The 24,956-nt window shown below is 37.6% G+C and overlaps 1 protein-coding gene across 2 annotated transcripts; it reads right to left on the bottom strand.

The window, feature by feature from the left end:
• Positions 1-4,970: 4,970 nt before the first annotated feature.
• On the bottom strand, positions 4,971-22,027 carry LOC114053094 (arylacetamide deacetylase-like). Of its 2 annotated transcripts, none has more exons than XM_027875976.1 (5): positions 21,849-22,027; positions 13,710-13,932; positions 11,199-11,268; positions 5,988-6,159; positions 4,971-5,598 (listed from the first exon to the last, which is right to left on the bottom strand). In XM_027875976.1, the coding sequence occupies exons 1-5, from the start codon at positions 21,984-21,986 to the stop codon at positions 5,056-5,058; spliced, it is 1,146 nt and encodes a 381-aa protein (XP_027731777.1). In that variant the 5' UTR covers positions 21,987-22,027; the 3' UTR covers positions 4,971-5,055. The 2 variants fall into 2 exon arrangements, with proteins under 2 accessions (XP_027731777.1, XP_027731775.1); XM_027875974.1 differs by having other exon boundaries at positions 4,971-5,664; positions 21,849-22,026.
• Between the last annotated feature and the right edge of the window lie 2,929 nt (positions 22,028-24,956).

The following is a 24,956-nucleotide window of genomic DNA, read 5'->3' as shown; positions in this document are numbered from 1 at the left end:
TCTCTTGTCCCCTTCTCACCCTGTTTTCCTGTAGGGTAAGATACAGGATAGTGATCAGGAACATAACTTGAGACTAAAATTATTGCCTCTGCCTAACATATGTGGATGGGAGGCATAGATATAATTCTAGTTGGCTACCCCCTTTCTGAAGAGAGCAGAGTGGATCCAATTTCCTGCTCCTCTCTTTGTAGGAATTAAAGTCTCCCTTGAGAGAAGGTGGGTGGAGAAGACTTTAGAGATCTCTATTCATGCCTGGACAGACACACGTGAACACACATAACCTTCATGGGACACACGCACACACACACACACACTCACACACACACACCCCTTTCACATCTCTTCCCCTCTCTTCCTATATGTTGAGTGTGTATGTTATTCCCCACTTAAGTCAAATCCTATGAGAATAAGATTCACCCATTACCTCTCACCTTCCCTGTTTCCCCTCCACTGTAAGAGTCTTTTCTTTTCTGTTTTTTTTTGTGAGATGGTTTACCCCATTCTACCTCTCCCTTTCTCCTCCTAGTATAATCCTCTCTCAACCCTTAATTTTATTCTCCAGATATGACCCCTTCATTTTCAACTCACCCTGTGCCCTCTATCTATCTGTCTATCTATATATATATTACATATAATTTTTTCCCTCCAAATACCCTAATACTGACAAAGTTCTCATGAGTTACTCACCAGTCTTTTCTTCTCCAGGCTAAATACCCACAGCTTCTTCAACAATGAATCCTCATCAAGCATGAAGCATCCTGGTTGGCTTTCTCTGCACACTCTTCAGCTTATCAACGTCCTTACTAAATTGTGATGCCTGGGACTGTCCATACTAATCAGACGGGATGTGACAAGGAGAGAGTGCAGAGGGTGCTAGCACCCCATTTGCTGCCTCCTGGCACTGCCCAAGAAAGATCTCATTCACTCTTTGGGCTCAGAATGAGGAAATTATCCTAAGGGCTTTATAAACCTCAAAATGCTATGTCAACTTCGTTTAAAGCTATTCTTATCAATCACAGAGAAAACACTGTGTTTGGACCTGACAGGCAATGCTCAGCAGATAGTAAGTAAAAAGAGAGAGTATGAAGGATGCTTGAGAAGAGGCATTCAGGAAAAGTGACTGGACCTGATGAGACATCTGCACAACATGTACATCTTGGAGAGGTGTGCTATAAAGTTAAAGGCATTCAGGGAATAATTTTCAAGTTATATCAAATGTTGGAAGATTCCCAGAGGGTGGAAAATAAAAATAATAAATAGCTTATATTAATGTAGCCATTATTTTGGTACTCCATTAAGCTCTTTAAAATTATTATCTCATTTGATCCTCAGAACAACCTTGGGTGGTAGGTGCAATTATAATCCTCATTTTATTTGAGGAAACTGAAGCAAACAACAGTTAAGTGACTTGTTCAGGGTCAGCTAGTAAGTGTGGTCACATTTGAACTCAGGCCTTCTCAATTCCAGGCTCTGGAGTTCTGTCCCTTGTACCTCCTAGCTGCCACTGAAAGATCATGAGAGGCGCCATTATTAAAAATGATAACTGGATGGAAAACAGTGAATGGGGAAACATCAGCAATTACATTCTCATATACCCATGTTCATTTCCCCATGTTCATAAAATCTTTGTAGAATGGATTAGGAGGAACGTTGGTTCAGTGGGAGAAGTGCTGGGTTTGGAGTCGGGGGACCTTGGTTTAACTCCAAACTCTGACACTTTACTTGCTCCCTGGGGCAAGTAACTTCACCTCTTTAAGCCTCAGTTTCCTCATATGTAAAATAAGAAGGTTGGACCAGAAGACCTGTAAATTCTCTTTCAACTCCAAATCTATGCTGGATGACAAGGGAAAAATTGAGCTTTTAGAGATACAAATTTTCTACAGTAGATTACATTTTCCCAATCACTTAGTTGACTGAAAGATCCAGGAGATATTAGCGTCATCAGTATTTATTGCTTAGTTCAAGAAAATTTAAAAAAAGCAAATATTTGCCCGAGTACAGCAATTAAACATTGACCTCCTGGATGAACATGCTAATAGCATGCAGATATTGTCATTTGGAAACTACACCACTAGGTGGCAGTAGCGTCTCAGTCAATAATGCAGACCACAATGATTTCCCTTCCTTTCTGTGGTGGTTGTCTGGTCAACTCCATACTGAAACATGAACTTTCTGTTGGTTTGATATTAAAAATATGGTTTTCATTAATTAGAAAAATAGAACAAGGAGTTTTCATTGTAATAAAATTTTATTGGTATCTTTATTATTATTATTATTTTATATCACCTAAGTTTCTCACTCTATTCCCCTGGCTCCCCAATCATTCCCCCACCGTTGGCACCCCATCGAACCAGCCACTATAACAAAGAATAAAAAAGAGGGAAAAATAACATTGACCAAAACCAACTAATACATTGAAAATATCTGATTTCTATGCAGCACTCTACACCTATAGTCTTAAGAAAGGGAGGAAAGTTCCTTGCGCATCTGTTCTTTGGGGTCAAGCTTGGTCATTTCAATTTCAGACCATTCAGTTTCTACTATCTTTTTGGTGTTGGCCTTTCTATTTACATTGCTGCAGTCAATGTGTACGTTATTTTTCAGGTTCTGGTGACTTGTCTTTTCCTCAGCTGTGCTGAGAGTCAGCATGATGCGGGAGAGAGATTGCTCAGGAAGACCTGGTCTTAAATGCCTCAGAAACCTCAGACATTTATTAGCTGTGTGCTCATGGGCAGGTCACCTTAACCTCTCTGGGACTCAGTTTCCTGCAGTTTTTTCAGTACAATGAAGTAGCTGGAATGCATGACATCTCTTGAAAAATGATCTTTCTACATTTCCCTGCTTCTCCTGATTTTTCACAGTCATCATTTGTTTCTTAACAGAAGAGATTCAAAGATACTCCATTCAGAGATCCTTCCCAGAAGTCCTTCTGTGATACTGCATCGTAGCAGGGAGGTGACCCAGAATCATTAAAGTCTATTCCAGGGGAAGCAAGTGCTGTCAAGTTCTACAGAGCTAGAGAAGTTTCAAACAGGGGTCTAGTAACACATTTGCTCTGGATGAGCAGCCCAGCTATGCCAAGAGAAACTCATGCACAGAAGCTTGGTCTTCACCAGGATGAATTTGTTTCCAGAGAAGCTCCTTCGGTTGTACCTTTAGGTCTTGGAGCTGTATCACTAGAGGAAGTAGCTTTAGAGATGAAATCATGTGTCCTTGAGGTTTTCATTCAGAGATGAAATCAGTCTCCCAAGCCAAGTACATGGCTTAGTCTTTAGTGAAGGTCATCTTTCATTTGATCAAAGAGGAAATTGAAGCTCAGGGATAGAGAAAATGTCATTAGAAAATGTGAAAAAGAAAATTTAGATAAAATGTCATTAATATTACCAGTTGAGACTCAATTTATTTAGACAGCTTTAAGCAGCTTTTGGAAAGTTTGACTGAAGAAGGAAATAACAGTAAGAAGAGCTGATAACATGCAACACATTTTTCTACAAATTCATACAGCATCCAGGGGAAAGTGAGTCCGAGCTCAGCAAAGGGGTAACTCACATTTTCCTAGTGGCCAGAGGGCCTTTTCTCCCATTCATGGGATGTTCCAGAAGTTCCCCAAAAGCATGATTAATCTTTGGTTCCCAAGGCCCCTGGCCACCCTCAGATTACTTGGGGATATCTCCAGTATTGCTTCTCAACTTGCTTGATAATTTATCAACAATCCCAGAGGCCCGGCCAAGTTAGGACTGTTTTAATAAGATTCTTGTAAAACTTCATTCCATTTTTAAGAAGTTTTCACACTTATATGATTTTGAAGCTGATTGACTGAGCATATGATTAGTTATTTTACATAGGGTAGGGTTGGTAGAAATTAATCACCCAATCCTTATAGCAGCACAGTATAGTAGGTTGGGGTATATGAGGTGTTCAGGGAGAACTAGCACCTCTGATGTGAAGACTTGCTGAGCCCTTTCCAAGGCTGCTCATCTACCTTTGGTGTACAGCTTCACTCAGCTCTCACCTGTAGCTCCAAGAAACTGTAGAATGTCCAATAGCCACACTCTTTTTAAATTAATTAATTAATATATATATATATATATATATATAATTTTTCTTGTTAGCCACACTCTTGTAAACTGTCTTGGCAGACAGGTTAAACCAGGTGGAGGATAAACAGGCCCTAACCCTGTCAGTGAGTTAGGGGGATGGCTACTCCAAGCATGTGAAGACTTTGGTGAACGAGAACAATTTGTTCCAATAGTCCTGAAGGCAGCTGAAGTAGGCACCAAGGTCATCCACTGCATCCTGGGCCATTGCCAGTCATCTTTGACTTTTGTCTTGTCACTGGTCTCAGGAAGAGAGGATGAGACAGATGACTCTGTGCAACTCTGCCTCACTTAAATTCAATTCATGCATAAGTCAAGACATCACCCCTGATACCATTGGTCCTCTTCAAAATGAAGGACGAAGAAAAACACCAATAACAACAACATAGTAGGTTACATCACTAACTGGGAACCATCATAGTTTGCCACGTAGGGGAATGACATCATCAAACTTTCACTTTTTAAAAGATGTGGAAGACTGGGCATGATTATAGGCAGCGATGAAAGAGTCAATAGGGAGAGACTAAAGATTAAAAGAAGGGTAGATGACATTGCAGAAGGTTCTGAAGAAGGAGATGGGAAGAGATTTAGTCAAGGATACAAACAGAGGGATTGACCCTGGTCAAGAGAAGGACCTAATAACTATGGACAAAATTGTTTCTAAGGGGAATTTCAAACAAATGACTCAAAAGTCAGCTTTTAGAACATACATTATATATAAGTTAGGGACTACATGGATATAGTAATGCCTTTTATTTTTACATGATACATGAGCTCTTTTTTTTTAAAAAAAGTATTTTATTTTTTCCAATTACACGTAAAAAATTTTAACATTTGGTTTTTAAAAATTTTGAGTTCCAAATTTTCTCCCTCCCTCCTTCCCATCCCTCCTCCTTGAGAAGGCAAGCAATTTGTTATAGATCTATATTATATACATATAGATGTATGTGCAGTAACTCTATAAATTCTTATCTATCCAACTAATTAGATTACCTATTAGTCTCCAACCAAGATCTAAATCAAATGGCCAATGAATGGAGAAGAAAGACCCATGGAATCCTTTCTCAATGTGTTCATGGAACACTTGGACTCCATTGCTGCGTAGGCGGGAAACATACATGAGCCCATCATCTCTTAAGATATCATGTTGACATGTGAGCATGTAAGTTAGTGGCAGAAAGCTCACTGTCGAATCATTGGCCAACAAAGGGTTTATTATAGGATCTATAATCCCTGGAAACTTTTCCACTATTTCAGAACTTCCATAAATTCGCTTGGTGTAAAGATGGCCTTTTTTAAATCTCTCAGGAAGCAGGGTAGTCCAGTTGACAAACTTCAGGAGATGGCTATATTCGGCAGGTATATGTTGGTTAATCTTCATGGCTTGCTCAAGGGATTCATCAGTGGTATGAAACTCCCTCATCATTCTTATTAGTAAGGCCTTGGTCAACATTATGCCGTGTTCATATTCCCTATAGGATGGCAAGTCTGTATCAAGCATCTGCAAGGTAGGGTAAATTAAAGCCTGAATTTTAGGTTTAATGGGAATTTCAGGGGCACCCATGACCTGCAAAAACCAGAATATTCATTAAATCAGAATAGTCCCATACCACATACCAGCAGGAGAGAAAAAGTCAATTTCAACTTTTGAATCATCTCAAATACTAGGCATAAAATACTCATTTGAGTCAGCAGGATTAACTTCCCAATATGGAGGGTCTTCCTAAGAATAAGTGACTAATATGGTCATACAGCTAGTAAGTATCAGAAACCCAGGTGTTTGAATTTCAAGTCCAAGGCTCTGTCTTCCTCTTCAAAGCAGTCACAGTACAGACATTCATTGCAATAAACACCGTAAAGCAATGGGATAAAAGAGGTATAACATCCTACCTGTTGAGTCATGGCTGCTGCTAAGCCAGCCCCAGAACTGTCTCCTAAAATACAGACTCTGGTTGGATCCACACCATATTTGGCAAGAGTTTCAGGTTGTAGGAAGGACTTCACAAAATCATAAGCATCATTCCACTGAATTGGATGGTGATATTTAGGAATTTTTCGATAGCTTTAAAAGAAAAATGTTATTGTTCAGTTATGCCTGATTCTTCATGATGCCATTTGGAGTTTTCTTGACAAAGATACTAGAGTGGTTTGCCATTTTCTTCTCCTGCTCAATTTATGAGGAAATGAGGGAACTAAAACAAAGAAGGTCAAGTGACTTGTCCAGGGTCACATGGCTAGTAAGTGTCTGAGACTGGATTTGAACTCATGAAGCAGGCCAGGCTCTCTATCCACTGTGCTACTTAGCTGCCCAAAAAAGAAGAAGAAGAAGGCACTTAACATTTGGCTCTAGCTGCATCTATGCTGGCATGTCAATACGCTTACTACAGAAGAAATGGAGTACACAAAAAGTGCCTCCAAAAAGAAATTCTACCCATCAACCCCCAACTTCCCAACAATTCTCATTTTACAATTGACTATTAAGGGAGATGATTAAGATTTTGATTCAACATGCCTTTATGAAGCACTTGCTATGTGCCAGGCACAGTGCTTGGTGATGAGAATACATAGACAAAGATGAAATGAAGCCTGCCTTTGGGCATTTTACATTCTGGTGAAGCTGGATGTAGGCCTTGAGATCAAGAGGATCAAGGCTGAAAAGCCCATGGGGTGGCACCAGGCACCTTGAAAGGGGCAGATCAGGTCAAAGAACAAATGTCAAATGAATTAAAATTATTTTTACTTTTTAATTAGAGGAAATTTCCAGGATGGGAATGGAACTGACTATCTGCAGTTGAATAGTTTTTATTTGATTGTCTTCTCCACCAATTTCTATTCTATCAAAATAATTATCTATTTTGGTTTGGAGCTTAAAACACCTCGCTTGGTCTTACCTATTCTTCGTTATGTAACTGAAGCTTCTGGTTTGATACATGATTTTATAGAAGAGAGGGCAACACTGCTTATTGTTGTTTAAACCAGATTTAAATGTAATTGGGAAGTATTTAATCAAATAAATAAAATTAGAATAGAGCATAGATAATGTCAATATGTGGTTTCTAAGTTTTTACACAGCCTGCAGGGATTCTAATGTAAATTTTAGTGGTCCCCATTTCTATTTCAGTGTAACACCACTGATCTAGAACAAATTATAGAAAAATTTCACAAATTCAGATTATAAGACCCATAGGGAAGGATAAATGTGTTTAACAATTTCTTAATGGCACAGCTCTATAACAAAGCAAATCACTTTTTATATTATAAGCATGTTCCTGACATATAGCTTCCAAAATAAAAAAATGAAATAAGCTTATTTCTACTTAATTCTTTCATAACTCAAAATGGGAGATGTCTTCCCTTCCACTAATATCCCTATTTTTCCATCCACAAGTACTAGTCGGCCTAAAGAGTTGATTTATAGTTAGTAGCAAGAATGATGTAAGAATGGGGACCTCGCTTCCTCATTCACATCCATATTCCAGTGAGTATAGATAGAAAGGAGCAATTTGGCAAGACTTTTATTGAATGTGCATTGTTTGTCTTTGTGTCATGGTGGCCAAGAAACTCTTGGTTGTATTCAAAGTATGGGTTGTTCTAGAAGAGAAAGGCAAAATGTTTCATTCTAGAATTTTTGCAGAAACAAAAGTCAAGATCATTGGCCCTTTTAAAAAATATTTTTTAAAAAGGACATTTGTTGTCCGGCTTTGAGGTTAAGAACCAACATGGTTAATGGAATTTTAAAACTCAAATGAAGTAGTTTGATAGTGAGAGAGTAATTAGTTTTCCTAGATGAATTCAAGTTACCAAGGCCAGATAAACTCCATCCAGAGGTATGCTGGTAAATGTTTAACAACCTGGGGTTTAACAACCCCAATCCCCCAAAAGATGTACAACACACTTTTAAGTTGAATCTGCATCATTAACCTCATTTCCATCATTTTCTTAAGTCTAAGCTTTAAACAATAAAACAATAAATCAAATCTTGATTTGTACTATTAGCCAATTTTCAAGGCATAAATGCTCCTACTTACAATTCCTGTTTTTTTTTTTTAAGGCAATCAGGGTTAAGTGCCCAGGGTCACACATCTTGGAAGTGTCTGTGGCCAGATTTGAACTCAGGTCCTCCTGACTACAGGGCCAGTCCTCTATCCACTGCACCACCTAGCTGCTCCCCTACTTACAATCTCTGTGACATCCCTGGCAATAATCCACAACATCCCTTTTCACAATTACATTTTAGTCCTCTAGCAGAGTTTTCTGGCGGGCATATTGCCCTTGGACTGCAAGTTTGGTATCTCTGGCTGAGGGTGATGCTTTTTATGCATGAATGAGGATGATTGGATGATAATGAATTTATTAAGTGTGTTCTGTAAGCCAGGCACTTTGTTAAATATTGAAGGTACAAATACAAGCCAGCAAGACTGTCCCAGATCATGCCTTCAATGAGGTTACAAAAAGGAGAGTTGTATTTAAGTTCTATTTGTTCTTCATGCCTAACACAAGTCTGAACAACCCTACAAAACCTTCTATACTGATGTGACCTTATACAAACCTAAAATCCTTATAGTCAGTAATACACTGTTCGGTAGATTGAAGTGAATCCCACTGGTAGTGTAGTGATAGTAATCAGGAGAGGGTATTAAAAGAGATGTATCCCTTAGTCATCAATTTCCATCATATTCATGCAAATCAGAGTTAGGGTCACAGATATAGACCTGGAAGGGATGCCAAAAGCTCTCTATTCCTGTTCCTTCATTTTACAGATGAAGGATGCTAAGTGATTTGCACAAAGTCACAGCTATTGAGATAAGATTTGAATCCAGGTTTTCTGACCCCAGAGCCAGAATTCTTTCCAGTATCCCACTCTGACTAACTGCCATCAGTGAGAAAATTCTTTGAAGTGCTCAAGGAAATGAAGAATAATTTAACAATTATTTTATACAAGCAAATAAAATAATTATATATGGTTTCAATAAAACATACTTCCACCGTCCCCTTTTCTGTATAGGCAACAAGTCAGGGAATGTCATTTTGTCAGGGTGGGAACTCTCTCCAAAGATTTTGTTAATTTAAGAAATTCATTGAGATGTCAGAATTTTTCTATAGCTTAGATAAATCTTAGAAAGTGGTCTGAGGTTCAGAGAAGTTATGCTATTTGCACAAGGTCTTAGTGCTGCCATAGGTCAGAGACTAAATGAATATAGGACTCTATTCATGGCATCACAGTGCCTCTTTCCTATCTTACAGGAATTGAATAACAGAACCATTCTGAGCTTTCATGTCAGGGAGTGCCCAAGCTCCCAGCATTTGTGTAAATTCCTTGAATCATAAGACCAATATGCTACTGGCGAACAGCCATGCCAGAGAATCTAGCTTACTGAGGAATGTTCCCACCATTACCTTGTGACCTGATGCTGATTAGACTGAACTGTATTCAATAGATGGGCCTGCCTCACCATTTGGCTAATGTGACATACAAAGGAGATAGTTCAGCATCATGGGATCAAAGATTTAGAGCTGGAAAGTCCAATAATGGTTCAGAAAAGTGTCTAAACTCAAGGTGAGTGGGACTGGTGCAGGATGCTTCAAATACTCAGAATCATTTCCCAATGGCTCTGAGAAGGATGTCTGAGGAGAGTGAGTGAAGTGTGGTGAATAGGGAGTTGAACACGAGACCAAGAGGTCACGTGTTCAAGTCTTGTTTCTTGATCCATATTGGCTCTATGAGCACAAACAATTCTTTTAACCTCTCAGGGTGCTCTAGATCAGTCAAACTCATATAGAAAGAAGGGCCACTAAGTTTCTATAAGGATCCCTGAAGGTGGCATATGACTTAGAGACCAACATATCAACATCATCTATGTTCTATTGTATTGTTATTTATTTTGTGAAATATTTCCCAGTGACATTGTAGTCTGGTTATGGATGCACTGGGGATGCTGTGTGTTTGATATCCTTTCTCTAGAAAACAAGATTAAAAGAAAGTACCTATCTGCATTGGTAGGGGTAATTTCCTTACCTGGGAATATCCTAGACCAATGAAATCACAGTTCTTATCAGAGGAATCTAAACAGAATATAACCAACCCCCTCCAGATCCTTTCCCCAAAGACAATTTAAATTTCTCAAATTGTCCCATTCTTCCCCTCTGGTGTTCTGGTCTACCAAATCAGGTGTCTGCTCAGCATTAAAAATTCCCCAACTCTGCTTACCAGAATGGACAAGGACTTTTAGAAATTCTACAAGTTTAGAAGGGGAAGCTAGGTGGTGCAGTGCATAGAGTATCAGGCCTAGAGTCAGGAAGACAAGTTTTCATGAGTTCAAATCTGGCCTCAGACACTTAGAAGTTGTGTGACCCTGGGCAAGTCACTTAACCCTGTTTGCTTCCGTATCCTCATTTGTAAAAGGTGCTACAGAAGGAAATGGAAAACCACTCCAGCATCTTTGCCAAGGAGAAGCCCCAAATGGGTTCATGAAGAGTCAGACATGATTGAAACAACTGAACCACAGCACAAGTTTGAAAAAGCATCTCAAGTAGATCCTGGGACCACGTCACTGAAAGCTTTCCACTTTCTAAGGCTGACATAGTTGTTCATACTAGATTGTAAGTCGCTGGCAACTATTGCCACTCTTGGCCCCATGACATGATACGGAACGAAATTGGATGATGACAATTGACATATATACCTAGCACTTAAATGTTTCAAAAAGTTGGACATAATGTGGTATAGTGTGAGAAAAAACTAGAAATGGGAATCAGAGAATCTGAGCTCAAATCCTAGCTCTTCTAGTTATTCTCTGTGTGACCCTGGGCAAGTCACTTTCAATCACTGGGCCTAAGTTTTCTCATCTGTAAAATAAGGGAGTGGAGTGAGTCCCATCCTCTGCATTCATGATCCCACATATATAATCTCATCCTTGAATAATGTGGGATAGTAATACCCCAGGTATACAAAAGGACTGATAAAAATGGTGGGAATCAGGAATCATTGGGAATGTGGGTCATTTGAATGGTGTCCAAATTCATCCCAATATGACCAAACAAAAAATAAACATCAAGTGTATCTAAAATATTGCCAAAATAACTATTAAAATTTTTTCTTACTCAGGTCCTACAACAACAGCATCCAACTTGTTCACTGCCATTCTTGCAAAGGTGTCGTAATGGAGAAGGGCTGAAAGAAATGAACCAAATTAAAGATATTCAATGGAAATTAAAGATAACAAGTACAGATGTGACCTCAGGGACAGATTTCACTCATGATTCACCTTGAAATAGTTGCCCAAACCATATGCATACTGTATTTTGTTTCCTCTTATCGATGATAACAATAGTAATGATAAATATATTTTTTTAATACCTGGAGTTCAATTGACTAGCATTTATTAAGAATCTTCAAGAATTAAAAGAGTAAAAAGTATTTTTCCCCACTATCTCTCTAGTTAAGTACCAATCTCCTTCAAGAGAAGATAGCTTAGATTTTATCCAAAGGTCACTGTGGGAGTAATCATGTCTCATTTTTCTTCTCAGTGTCAGGGAGACTAACCCCAGAAACATGCCCATCAAGGAAGCCTTTAATCTGGGAGTTAGGATAATGGTAATGGGATTCTTGGTATAACTAGTGCATTTATACACACACACACACACACACAAACACACACACACATATATACACACACATATATGCACATATATACATATCAAGTATCCCTATATTTACATTATATATATGCACAAATATGTATATATATGTGTATATCTTTCAATATTTACATATTACTTATGCAGCACCTTTATTATTCACATTTTCTCAAAATTTTCTTATCTCATGTACGTGAAAGTACCTTTTACTCATTGGCATTCCTTCTCTTCTTTAAATCATTCCCCAAGTCCAATGTCTTCCAAAAAATCTACACAGATAGTATTCCAATAGGATCCTAGGATTTTCCTTTAGCACTGTTCTATCATTTTGTTATAATTGCATAGGAGAATGTAGGTAGCTAGGTGACACAATGGTGCTGTGGTGCTGATGGTGAAGTCAAGAAGACTCATCTTCCTGAGTTTAAATCTGGCCTCAGACATTTACCAGCTGTGTGACTTGGCCAAGTCTCTTAATTGTGTCTGCCTCAGTTTCCTTTTATCTAAAATGAGCCAAAGAAAGAAATGGCAAACCACTCCAGGATCTTTGCAAATAAAACCCCAAATGGAGTTATGAAAAGTGAGACATGACAAAAATGAATGAAAAACAACAAATAGGAGAATGTAAGCTCCATGAGGACAGGGACAATTTCCCCTTATTCTTTCAGTGCTAGACACTATGACATAGACATAATAAGGACTAAATAAATATGAATTTATATTTCCTCTTTATCCCGTATATAGCTTGCTGTGTATATATTTGCTTGTAAGTTATCTCTCTTGTTTGATTGTAGGCACCTTAAGGGCAGGGACTGTCTTTTGCCTCTTTTTGTATCCACAGAGCTTACACAGTAGCTATCACATAGTAAGTGCTTAATAAATGTTTACTGATTGAATTATTGATTGAACTGGGTGAATTCCTTATGGGCAGGGATCATGTCTGTTTTTACAATGTATCTCCAAGGTTAAGTGTAACTGCTATAGACCCACTGGACATTCAAGAAAAACTCATTGATTGTATCAATTAGTAAGCATTGCACAGCAAGTACTGTGAACCCGGAGCCATGTTAGAGATGCAAAGACAAAGATGAAATGGTTTCTGTTGTCAAGGATCTAAGCCTTTTTCATGGGGAAACCACATGTGGTATACCCATAAGATGATGACTACTCCTGAGTCTTGTCTCCATAATAATAATAAAACTACAATGCATGGCTTAGAATAAGTAAAAGGCATGCAGAATGCATATTCTGGGCTTGGACATATAATTAGTCAATTGGTCTGGCAGCTGCAGTAAATTCAGGGCATCACCCCAATCTCCATAATTCTTTCTACCAATAGAACTGGCCTTCATTTTCATTGTCCTTATAGAAACACACAGCAAAATACATCAACAGTAGCTGTTACTATTACTAACTTGTCATAGCTTTGGGACTGGATCTCCACATAGAAAATTAGTGTGGAATGACTTTCTCATTTCCCTTTTAATATATCAAAGTCAAAACTGGAAATATTCACAGTAAGTACTTCTTTAAAATAGAAAAAAAGGAAAATAATTCAAAATGTACTGACTAGGATCTTCTCTATAAAATAACAAATTAAAGAAACTCATGCCTTAATCTTATTTATGATAGGATTTAATACTTCTTGGTAAAGATGCATACTCTCATGATAGAGTCTTATAAATAAAAAAAACAAACAAACCTGGTACTAGAAAAGTTAGAAGCAATATAATATAGTGAATAGAGTACTGGGTTTAGTGTGATCAAGATCTATATTCATATGTTGCATTTTAGACTTCTTGGCACGGTGACTCTGGTCAAGTCATTTAACACCAGAAACCCTCACGCAGCTCTCCAACATTATGAGTTTAGCTGGTTTGGGATCTTGTCAGAAGAAAGTATTTCCAGAGAGATGAAAGCCCAGTTCCTTGATGTAAGAGAAAATGCGGACTTTGTCCTAGGGATGGATCTACTTACCAATGCTGCCAAAACTAGAACCTCCTCCATGGAAATAAATAATTGCTCGTTTCAGCTCATGTGATTTCCTCTTTGGCACATAATAACGCACTAAGATGTCATTGACTATTGTGTCAGTCACTGTGACATTTTCATCAGAAATGGGAGCTGTTATTTGCCCTTGTATTAGAATATCAAAAAATTTCCAATAGCTCATTAGGCCCAATTTTTCCAAAGCTGTACCCTGACAGAATAAAAAGAAAGAAGACATATACATATGTTAACACTATTTTATATTTACACACACTTAAATAGATCATATTAAATGAATAACTGGCCTTGGAGTTGGAAAGATCTGAGTTCAAGACCTGCCTTGATTTGAAAAAATACCATCTGTGTGACTAGGGCTAAGTCACCTGAATTGTATGGACCTCTGGGCCACTCAGAGTATATGAGATCATTTATTTTAGTCTTCGACCTCGATGGGGCTACACACTTACTAGTAATGTCACAAGGTCAAAGGGCACATACAATTTAGTGACTGTTTCGATATGATTCCAAATTGATTACCAGTTTGCTTGAGCCATTTCACAGCTCCAACACCCCCACAGACCACTTGTGTGCACATCTTAAACTCAATAAGTCCAAAATTGAATTCACTATATTTCTTCCCAAGTCCTCCCCCCATCCTATTTCTATCAAGGACAGCACTATCCTCTCAGTCACTGAGGCTCACAACCTTGTTATCATCCTCACCTTCTTACTTTCACCCCAACATTCGCTCTGTCACCATGCACAGTTGGTTGATTTTACCTTCATAACATCTCTTGTATATGCCCCCTTTCTCCTATGATACTACCGTCACCCTCCCCTTGCTTCTTGGACTACTACAATGACCTGATATCTCAAATCTCTTGCCCTTCCAGTTCATCTGCCGCTCTGCTGTCAGATTCATTTTCCTAAATCATAGGTTTGATCATGTCACCTTCCTATTTGATAATCTCCAATGACTCACTGTTACTTCCAGGATCAAATATAAAATCTTCCATTGGGTATTTAAAGCCCTTCATAACCAGGTTTCTTCCTACCTTTCTAGTCTTCTTACATCACACTCTCCATTACCTTTACCCTGTACTCTATAATGCAGAGTCTAACCTCCTTACTGTTCTTCCAACAAGACACTGTGTCTTAATACTGAGAGGTTTTTTTTTAATGGGCTGTCCCCTATACCTGGAATTCTTTTCGTCTTCATTTCCATCTCCTGGCTTTCTCAGCTTCCTTTTAAGTCTCACCTAAAGTTCCAAATCTACAAGAAGATTTTCTTGATTTCCCCCTTAATGCTAATGCCTTGCCTCTGTTGATTGTCTTCAGTTTATCCTGTACATATCTTTGTTGTCTGCATGGTGTCGTTCCTAAGAGCTACTCAAAGGCAGGGATTTTTTTTTTGCTTTTCTTCATATATATAGCACTTAGCATGTTGCTGAAGAAAATTCTTATTGACTTGCCTTGACAAATTATTAAAAAGGAAAACAAATTTGTAATAAAAATACTTTGGACTCAGGGGTGCTCAAGACATAAAGCCAAAGGAAAATTCTCAGTCTCTATCTTTTATAAGAACCTCAAATATTTTCACAGACTTGCCACCATTGTAATGGAATTCTAAGAACAAATAAAGATTTAAAGATGAGAATATCTAGGAAAAAACTGCCACAGAGCAAAGAATGGAAAAGGAAATGAAGAAAAAATTAAAAGAATAAACAATTTGTTAAGGGAGGTACAAAACCTTACTCAAGTGACCAACTTCTTGAAAATGAGGTTAAGGGGGCAGCTAGGTGGCACAGTGGATAGAGCACTGGCCCTGGAGTCAGGAGGACCTGAGTTCAAATCTGGCCTCAGACACATAACACTTACTAACTGTGTGGCCCTGGGCAAGTCACTTAACTCCCACAGCCCAACAAAAAAAAAAAAAAGAAAATGAGGTTGAAACAGACAGATATCGGTGACTGCATGAGACAACAAGAAATAAGAGAACGAATTCAAAAGGCTAAAAAAAATCATAAAATGTACCACCTATCAAAAACCATTGACCTCAAAAAGAGGCTAAGGAGAGACAATCTAAGTCTTGTCAAACTACTTGAAAACCTTGACCATAAAGAGCTTAGGTACCATATTTCAAAAAATCATGAATGACAACTACCCATTCCTATTAGAACTAATGGGCAAAGTGAAAACAGAAACCAGCCACTGATCATCTCCTGAAAGAAGCCTAAAAAAAGAAAGCCCTCAGAAACAGCATGGCCCAAATCTAGAGCTTCCAGGTCAAAGAAGAAAATACCATGAGGAGTCAGAGAGACTTTAAGAAAGCAAGGAGACAGCCAAGATCACGCACGTAGCTACCACTATACTGCAGGGAGCAAAAGGTAAGCCTTACATGCAAGAAGATCTTATCCACAAAACTAAGTGTAATCCTACAGGGGAAAATTGGACCCTCCAGTAAAAAGAAGACAACCAAGTACACTTGCTCAAGAAAGTGCAGAATAGGTACTTTGAAATGCAAACACAGGACTCAAATGTACAAAGGTAATATAGTTGGGAAATTCAAGGGACTACGCAATGATCAACTGTGTTCTAATTAGGAGAAGAAAGAAATATTCTCTCAGAACCTAGCTAATATCTTCAAGGAGTAAATTCCCCCTCCAAGCAGTCAGAGACCTTTCCTTCCATGGAAGACAAAGAGTAATACTGATGCTGCCTTCTCTCTCTTGAGTTATGTGAGATGAGGGTCCACTGAGGAATCTCTGATGTAGTCAAGAGAGCAAGGAATTTCCAAATCCCACGGTATAAGTTACATGACCTCTGAGGTCTCTTCCTAATTGTGGGGTATGTTGACCAATCCTCTACAGTAACTAAGGCTTTCTTTCACAAAACCTAATTTGTCTTACTTGCTTTTTTAAAATAAATTTTTATATCTTTTGTTTTTAAATTGCCCAATTTTTCCCCGCATCCCTCCCTTTCTTCCCAATGAGAGTCATTCCATAAAACAAAGGCTTTTTTTAGAGACAAAAGAAAAAGGGATAAGAGAAAAGCACAATCAACAAAATTAATCCATACATTGAAAAAAATCTCAAAGTATATTCAGTGTTCCATGCCCATGGACTTCCCACCTCTGCAAAGCTCTTCTTTGGAGTCATGCACATTGTTTGAAATTTTGGAGCCTTCACTTACAAAGGTTTTGTGGTTGTATTTCAGGCTGTACTCAGAGTTCATTATTTCTCTCTCTGGAGGTAGATAACATTTTTCATTGGAATTGTGCTGGGTTGTATTGCTCAGAATTACTAAGTCTTTCACAGTTGATTATCTTTAGAATATTGCTGTTACTGTGTAAATTGTTCTATTTCTGATCACTTCACTTTGCATCAGGTCATATAAGTCTTCTCAGGTTTTTCCCAAAACAATCCTGCTCATTATGTTTTTTTCATAATACAGTAGTATTACATCACGTTCACATACCATAACTTGTTCAGCTATTCCTCAATTGATAGGCATCCCCTCAGTTTCCAATTCTTTGCCACCACAAAAACTTCTATAAATACTTTTGTACATATTGATTTTTTTCACCTTTTCTTTGATTTTTTTTTTGTGGTATAGACTTAGTAGTGTTATTGCTGGGTCAAAGTTTATAAACAGTTTAAATGCTCTCTGGCCATAGTTCTACATTGTTCTCTAGTATGGTTGGGCCAGTTCATAGATCCACCAATAGTGCATTAATGTACTTATTTTCCTACATTTCCACCAGAATCTTCCATTTTTCTTTATTGCCATTCATTTGGTTGTGAAGTGATACTTCAAAGTTGTTTTTATGTGCATTTTTCTATATATTAGTGATTTGAAACATTTTTTATCTGACTATTCATAACTTTGATTTCTTCCACTGAAAACTGCCTATTCATATCCCTTGATCATTTATCAGTTGGGAAATATCCCCCATTCTTATTATTTTGATTACATTTCCTATATATTTGAGAAATGGGACCTTTATCAGAGAAACTTGCTGCAAAGATTCCCGCCCCCCCCTCCCCCAGTTTCCTGCCTTTCTCATGATTTTGGCTGCATTGGTTTTGTTTGTGCAAAACCTTTTGAATTTTGGAGTCAGAAGACTCATCTTCACGAGTTCACATCTGGCCTCAGACACTTCTTAGCTGTGTGACATGGGCAAGTCACTTAATCCTATTTGTCTCAGTTCCTCTTGTATAAAAATGAGCTGGAGAAGGAGATGGCAAATCATTCCATTACCTTTGCCAAGAGAATGCCAAAAGGGGTCATAATGAGTCTATTCATGACTGAAAACAATTGAAGAATAACAACAATTAATATTATCCATTTTATATCTCGTAGGTGCCTCTACTTTCTCTCCTCTCATTCTCCTCCTAACTCCTTACAGTCTGGTTTCTGAATTTATCATTCCACCAAAACTGCCCCCTCCAAAGTTACTAATGATCTCTTAATTATCAAATCCGGTGGCTTTTTCTCAATTCTCATTGTCCTTGACATTTCTGCAGCTTTTTGATATTGATGATCACTCTCTCCTCCTTGATGTTTGGGACACCATTCTCTCCTGGTTTTCCTCCTATCTGTCACGCCTATCTATCTATTATAACTAACTGTAGGTGTCTCTCAGGGTTCTGTCCTGGGTCCTCTTCTCTTCTCCCTCTATACCACTTCACTTGGTGATCTCATCAGCTCCCATGGATTTGATTACCATCTCTCTGCTGATGATTCTAAAATCTACCTCCCTCAATCTCTGCTGACCTCCAATTTCACATATGCAACTGTCTTTCAGACATATTGGACTTGATGTATAATAGACATCATAAACTCAATATGTCTAAAATGGAACTTATTATCTTTCCTTCTAAACCTTCTTATTTTGTTAGATATTTTGGAGCTTAGGAGGTAGTTTAAAAACATTTTATTATTATTATTTTTTTAAAAGCTGGGACAATTTACTTTTTGTCCTATGCAGTTTTCATTTATGATTTTTTGAAATGTAGTTCTGGAAAAACAGTCTTTAAAAAAGCCATTGTGTTTTACATGGCGACTCTGTGGCTCATTGTTTAGGTTTTTATGTAATGTAAAAGTGTAAAAAGCAATTTTTTTCTGTTTTGGCCGGAAACTTTGAGGGTCTTCCCTTCCCAGATTGATATTTTGTGATGGTAAATTAGGCCATCTTTTATCTCAATTCTTACCTAGCCCTTAGACATTGAATTGGTGTTGACTCAGGAAAATTGAGACCTGCAAAAGACCTTAATTTAGGAAGGCCAAGGTAACCCACTGCATCCTGGGCCATCTTCAGTCATCTTAACTTTTGTCTCACCACTAGACTTCAATGACTCTGGGGGAGAAAAGAAGGCTGACACTTTTGTGGAGCCATGCCTTAGCTAAATATAATTCACATGCAAGTCAAGACATCACACTTGTGCTATCACTGGTCCTCTTCAAGAACAAAGGACAAACCATAATGATATAAGGAGAGATCTGTTCACTTCTTACCAGGTCTGCTCCCTGCAAATTCTGACCCAGTTTGGGTTTATGGTCTTGTTTGTGGCTTGTTTTCATATACCATTTCTGGACTCAGTCACAATCAGCCTGGTTGGAGGTTCTGCAGGTTCAGAGCAGCTGAACTATTGGATTCACCTTGGTTTTGGGCTCCTTCTCTGGTTTATTCCGCTGCAGTCCTATGTAGGACCTATAGGTTAGAAGTGATGCTCACCTCAGCTCTCGTGCTCAGAGACACATAGCTTTCATTCTGGAACTTGTTCCTTGGTCCTTACAGAGATGGGGTCCCTTCTCCCTTGTAACTTTGAGAAATCACTCCTTTCTACTCTGAAACTGTGATCTGGAACTGGGTAATGGGCTATCGAACTATCAGATGGCACCTGTGCTAGTACAGGGGTCCTCTGGGATCTCCTTCTGCTGAGGTGTTCATTTCTCTTACCACCCCCAGGTGCTTGTCTGCTTCTCATCACTGCTGCCACCACAGTCCATTGCCTGTGCTGTTTCTACCTGCTGCAGCAGCTACAGACCACTCCTGGCCACCTCCACCCCAGTGTCTCTATCTTTCTAAACTTCCTGGAGCAGGGAAAATGACTCACTGAGACTTTTTCTTGGCTTTCCCAAGCAGCACTCAGCTTGGCACATTTTCTAGGTCATTGTAAAGGAGGTTTTAGGTGAGCGAAGGCAAAATTGCTAGCTCTCACTCTGCAATGATGACTCTGCCCTCCATATAAGTATGGCCATGCCTCTTTGTATTCGTCATATCCATTATTTCTTACAGCACAGTAAGATTTCATTACATTCATATACCACAACTTGTTTAACCATTTTCCAGTTCATGGACATCTACTTGACTTCCAGTTCTTTGTTACCCTTAAATTTGCTACTAAAAATATTTTGTTGTTTTATCATTTCTGATTCTCTTCTGTTTAGTCTGTTTCATTGATCTACTTCACTATTTATTTACCAATAGCAAATGGTTTTGAAGACTTCTGCTTTATGATAAACTTGAGGTCTAGGAGTGCTATGCTCCATTAATTCCTACCTTTCCCCCTCCCCTACTATTTTTCTTGATGTTTTGGGTTTTTGCTTCTCCAAATTAATTTTGTTGTTGTTTTATTGAATTCCGTAAGGTATCTCTTTGATAGTTTAATTGGTAGAGCATTAAAATTGTAAATGAATGTCAGTAGTATTCTCATTTTTATTATATTGTCATAACCCAGACATGAATACTCTTATAGCTATTTAATATTTTTTAAAGTTTCCTTAAGTATCTCTTTGTAATTGATTTTATATAAGGTAGTGGGTATACTTTGATAGATTGATTTCAAAATATTTTATGTATTTTGAAGCTAATTTGAAGGTGATTTCTATTTTTCTTATTGTATCTTAAATTTGATTATTACTATATAGAATTGTGTTGATTTTTGTGGGTATATCTTGTATTGTGCAAATTTGCTAAAGCTATTAATTGGTTCAATTGATATCTTTGCTGATCCTTTAGCATTTTATAAGAAATCCATTATGTCATCTGGAAATGGGGATAGTTTTTGCTCCTCTTTGCCTGTATTTACCTTCAATTTCTTTCTCTTGTCTTGATGCAATTGTGAACATTTCTTGAATTACATCAAATACTTTCATTACTACTTACATAGTTTCATGTCATAAATTTAAACAAGCCAATTTGAGGGCTCGTGTGCTGTTTGCCTTGTGATTAGTTGTCCTGGGAGCTCAAACTGCTCCTTATAGTTCTGTGGTCAAGAAATGTGTCACTTATGTTTGGTAGGTTGGAACAGAAATGTTGGATTGGTGGAGTTGTATGCTTAGAGAGAGAGAGTGCATTAGAGTTAAGTCCCTGAAATCTCTTGTACTGAAAATGAACAACGTGGGAATATTCAAATGAAAGGATATCATGCATTTGGAAAAAAAAACCATTAACATATCGATTTGAAAATTTATAATGAATTGAAATAAAGTACAGGAGAATTTGTGGGACAATGAGTATGGGTGATGGTTGTGGCCTTCCTAGGATCTTAGGTGACAGATTTTTATTTCACTCAAACTCCATACTTCATGGATTGGGAAGTGGAGGCTGAGAAACGTTAAGTGACATTCCTAAGGTCAGACAAAAATTAAGGGAAAGAGACAAGATTCCAACCTAGTTCCATTGACTACAAATCTAGCATGCTCAAATTATGGCACACTACAGGGTCGCAGTGACCCCATGATGCGGGGACATGCAAGGAGGAAGACAAGATGTCATTAGGATTTTGCATGTAATCAAGATATCAAAATGACAGTAAGAGAAGAGGAAAATAGATGAGAAAAAAAAGAGAGAACTCACAAAATATATTTTATGTTAAAAAATCCAAATGTCTCCTTTAATCACATAATCTACACCATCCATATTCCTACATCTAGCTGTCAACTGCTAATAGGCAGTTGTGTCTCCCACTGCTGTAAAGATGATATATAGCAAGTATTATCTGATTGATATAACCTAAAAGAAAATTAACTGCATTTTAAAAGTGGAAACTAATAGATTTTGCCCCTTTATTTGAAATTAGTAATGAGTAGAAAATACATAGAAGGAAATTCTTATCTTACCGTAAGTTGACAAATTTTAGTAAGAGAATGAATCATCATTATCTTCCAGGGTTGTTCAAAGTTTGCTGAGAAAGTTGTATGCATATACCAAGCCAGAAGAGTGCAAGAAATCATAAGGCACATAACTTTGGGCCCCATAGTGTTATCCCGTTCTTTCCATCCAAATGAATGTACTGACTTTTATATATCCTAAAGAGTTGTAAGAGGTTGAAGGTTTTATCTTTAGAACACTCTGTCCTTGTAATTTAAACTTGTCACACATCCAGCTATTATTATCATATGAATAATAAGTATCTTCTTAGTAGAAAGGTGAGGCAATCATCTTACTGAGAAACGTATAGAGTATGCTTTAAATCACACAGTTGTAAGACTGTCAGCCAAGTTTTATTTAGCTGATGGCACACAACGTGTGTCCTCCATGTGATTGCTAATAAATAGACGTATTACTCAAGGAAATGAACTAAACCCATATTGACATTCTACCTATAAACAGAAACAGAAAATGAAAATGTTGTAGCTATAAGAGGGAAAATATGGCTCACAAGTTGTCTTCAGAGAAGTGAATATAGCAGTCAGCAGAACTAGTTTCACTGCAATTCCATAGACAAAAGGAATGCCTCATTTCATAGAATGCTTGGTGGTCTCACCTTGCAGGATTCACTAGTGAAGATCACTTAAAGTTACCCTTCAAGGCTCTGCATTTACTTTCCTAATTCATGTGTACACTGAGAGAATCCTCAAGTGTGGCTGGCTACATCTTCCCATTAAGGTTCTAGGGGTACCTTTGAGAGGTAGGGGATGGATGTCTTTCTTTTTTGTTGGTTTTTGAGTTTTAAATAAAAAATTATATTGATTTTTTTTGTTTTTTTAATTTTATTTTTCTTTAGTATTTTATTTTTCCCCAGTTACATGTAATTTTTTTTTAATATTTAAAACTTTGAGTTCCAAATTCTCTCCCTTCCTCCTTCCCCATCCCCTCCTTCATTGAGAAGGCAAGCAATTCAATTTAGGTTATACATAGGTCATGAAAAACATTTCCATAATAGTCATATTGTGAAAGAAAACATAGACAAAAATAACCCCAAGAAAAATAAAGTAAAAAATAGTATACTTCAATCTGTATTCAGACACCTTCAGTTCTTTCTCTGGGGATAGATAGCATTTTTCATCATAAGTCCTTCAGAGTTACCTCGGATCGTTGTATTTCTGAGAATAACTAAGTCATTCACAGTTGATCATCTTACAATATTGCTGTACGTTCGTACACAGTATGTTCACTTTGCATTAACCTGTGCATGTCTTTCTGCCTTTTTCTGAGAGCATCCTGATCATTGTTTCTTATAGTACAATAGTATTCCATCATAATCACATACCACAACTTGTTCAGCCATTCCCCAATTGATGAGCATCCTCTCAATTTCTAGTTCTTTGCCTCCAGAAAAGAGCTACTATAAAGATTTTTGTATATATAAGTCCTTTTCCTTTTTTTTTTAATCTTTTGGGATATAGACCTAGTAGTGGTATTGATAGGTGAAAAGTTATGCACGGGGTTTTTTTGCCCTTTGGTCATAATTCCAAATTGCTCTACAGAATGGTTGAATCAGTTCACAACTCAACCAACAGTGCATTGATGTCTCATTTTTCCTACATCCCCTCCAACATTTGTTATTTTCCTTTTCTGTCCCATTAGCCAATCTAATAGGTATGAGGTAGTATCTCAGAACTTTTTAAATTTTCATTTCTCTAATCAAGAGTGATTTAGAGCATTTTTTTCCATATGGCTAAAGATAGCTTTGATTACTTCACCTGAAAACATCATATCTTTTGATCATTTATCAATTGGGGAATAGCTCTTATTTTTTGAAATTTGACTCAGTTCTCTATATGTTTGAGAAATAAGGCCTTGATCAGAGAAACTTGCTTCAAAATTTTTTCAGTTATTATTGCTAATTGTATTTCCCTCCATCCTATTCCCCCCCTTATTCTATTCTCTCTCTCCTTTCACCTTGTCGCTCCTCAAAAGTGTTTTGTTTCTGAATACCCTTTCTCCAATCTGCCCCACCTTCTATCACTCCCCTGTCCCCTCTTACTTTCATGTAGGGTAAGACAGATTTCTACACCCAATTGAGTGTGTATGTCATTCCCTCTTTGAGCCAATTCTGATCAGAGTAAGGTTCACTCATTCCCCCTTACTTCCCTCTTCTTCCCCTCTGCTGTAAAAACTTCTTCTTACCTCTTTTATGTGAGATAATTTACCCTATTTTACCTCTCCCTTTCTCTTTCTCCCAGTACATTCCTTTCTTACCCCTTAATTTTACTTTTTAGATATCATCCCTTCACCTTACACCTGTGCCCTCTGCCTGTACATATATATATATATATTCCTTCTAACTAGCCTAATAATGAGAAAGGTCTTATGTTACAAATATCATCTTTCCATGTAGGATTGTAAATAGTTTACATTTATTAAATCCCTTGTGATTTCCCTTTCCTGTTTATCTTTTTAGGCTTCTCTTGAGTCTCTATTTGAAAGTCAAATTTTGTATTCAGTTCTGGTCTTTTCATCAAGAATGCTTGAAAGCTCTCTATCTCATTGATTATCCATTTTTTCCCCTGAAGGATTATACTCAGTTTTTCTGGGTAGGTGATTCTTGGTTGTAATCCTAGTTCCTTTGCCCTTTGGCATATCATATTCCAAACCCTCTGATCCTTTAATATAGAAGCTGCTAAATTTTGCATTAACCTGACTGTTGCTCCATGATACTTGGATTGTTTCTTTCTGGCTATTTTCAGTATTTTCTCCTTGACTTGGGAACTCTGGAATTTAGCTATAATATTTCTGGCAGTTTTCCCTTTGGAATCTCTTTCAGGAGGTGATCAGTGTATTCTTTCAATGTCTATTTTACCCTCTGGTCCTAGAATATCAGGGAAGTTTTTTTTTTTTTTGATAATTTCTTGAAAGATGATTTCTAGGCTCTTTTTTTGATCGTGGCTTTTAGGAAGTCCAATAATTTTAAAATTATCTTTCCTAGATGTATTTTCCAGGTCAGTTGTTTTTCCAACAAGATATTTTACATTGTCTTCTATTTTTTCATTCTGTTGATTTTA

Source organism: Vombatus ursinus, unplaced genomic scaffold, assembly GCF_900497805.2.
Source record: "Vombatus ursinus unplaced genomic scaffold, bare-nosed wombat genome assembly UNPS02014810.1, whole genome shotgun sequence".
Taxonomy (NCBI): domain Eukaryota; kingdom Metazoa; phylum Chordata; class Mammalia; order Diprotodontia; family Vombatidae; genus Vombatus; species Vombatus ursinus.
Note: the sequence above shows the minus strand (reverse complement) of the source record. Positions and strands in the feature narration are given on the sequence as shown.

Coding starts and splice junctions, on each gene's coding strand:
- LOC114053094 (XM_027875974.1), bottom strand. CDS start 21,986: ATGGGGCCCAAAGTTATGTGCCTTATGATTTCTTGCACTCTTCTGGCT. Junction 6,160..11,198: donor GCTGTTGTTGTAGGACCTGA/GTAAGAAAAAAT, acceptor TTTCTTTTAAAG/CTATCGAAAAATTCCTAAAT. Junction 5,665..5,987: donor CAGCAGCCATGACTCAACAG/GTAGGATGTTAT, acceptor TGGTTTTTGCAG/GTCATGGGTGCCCCTGAAAT.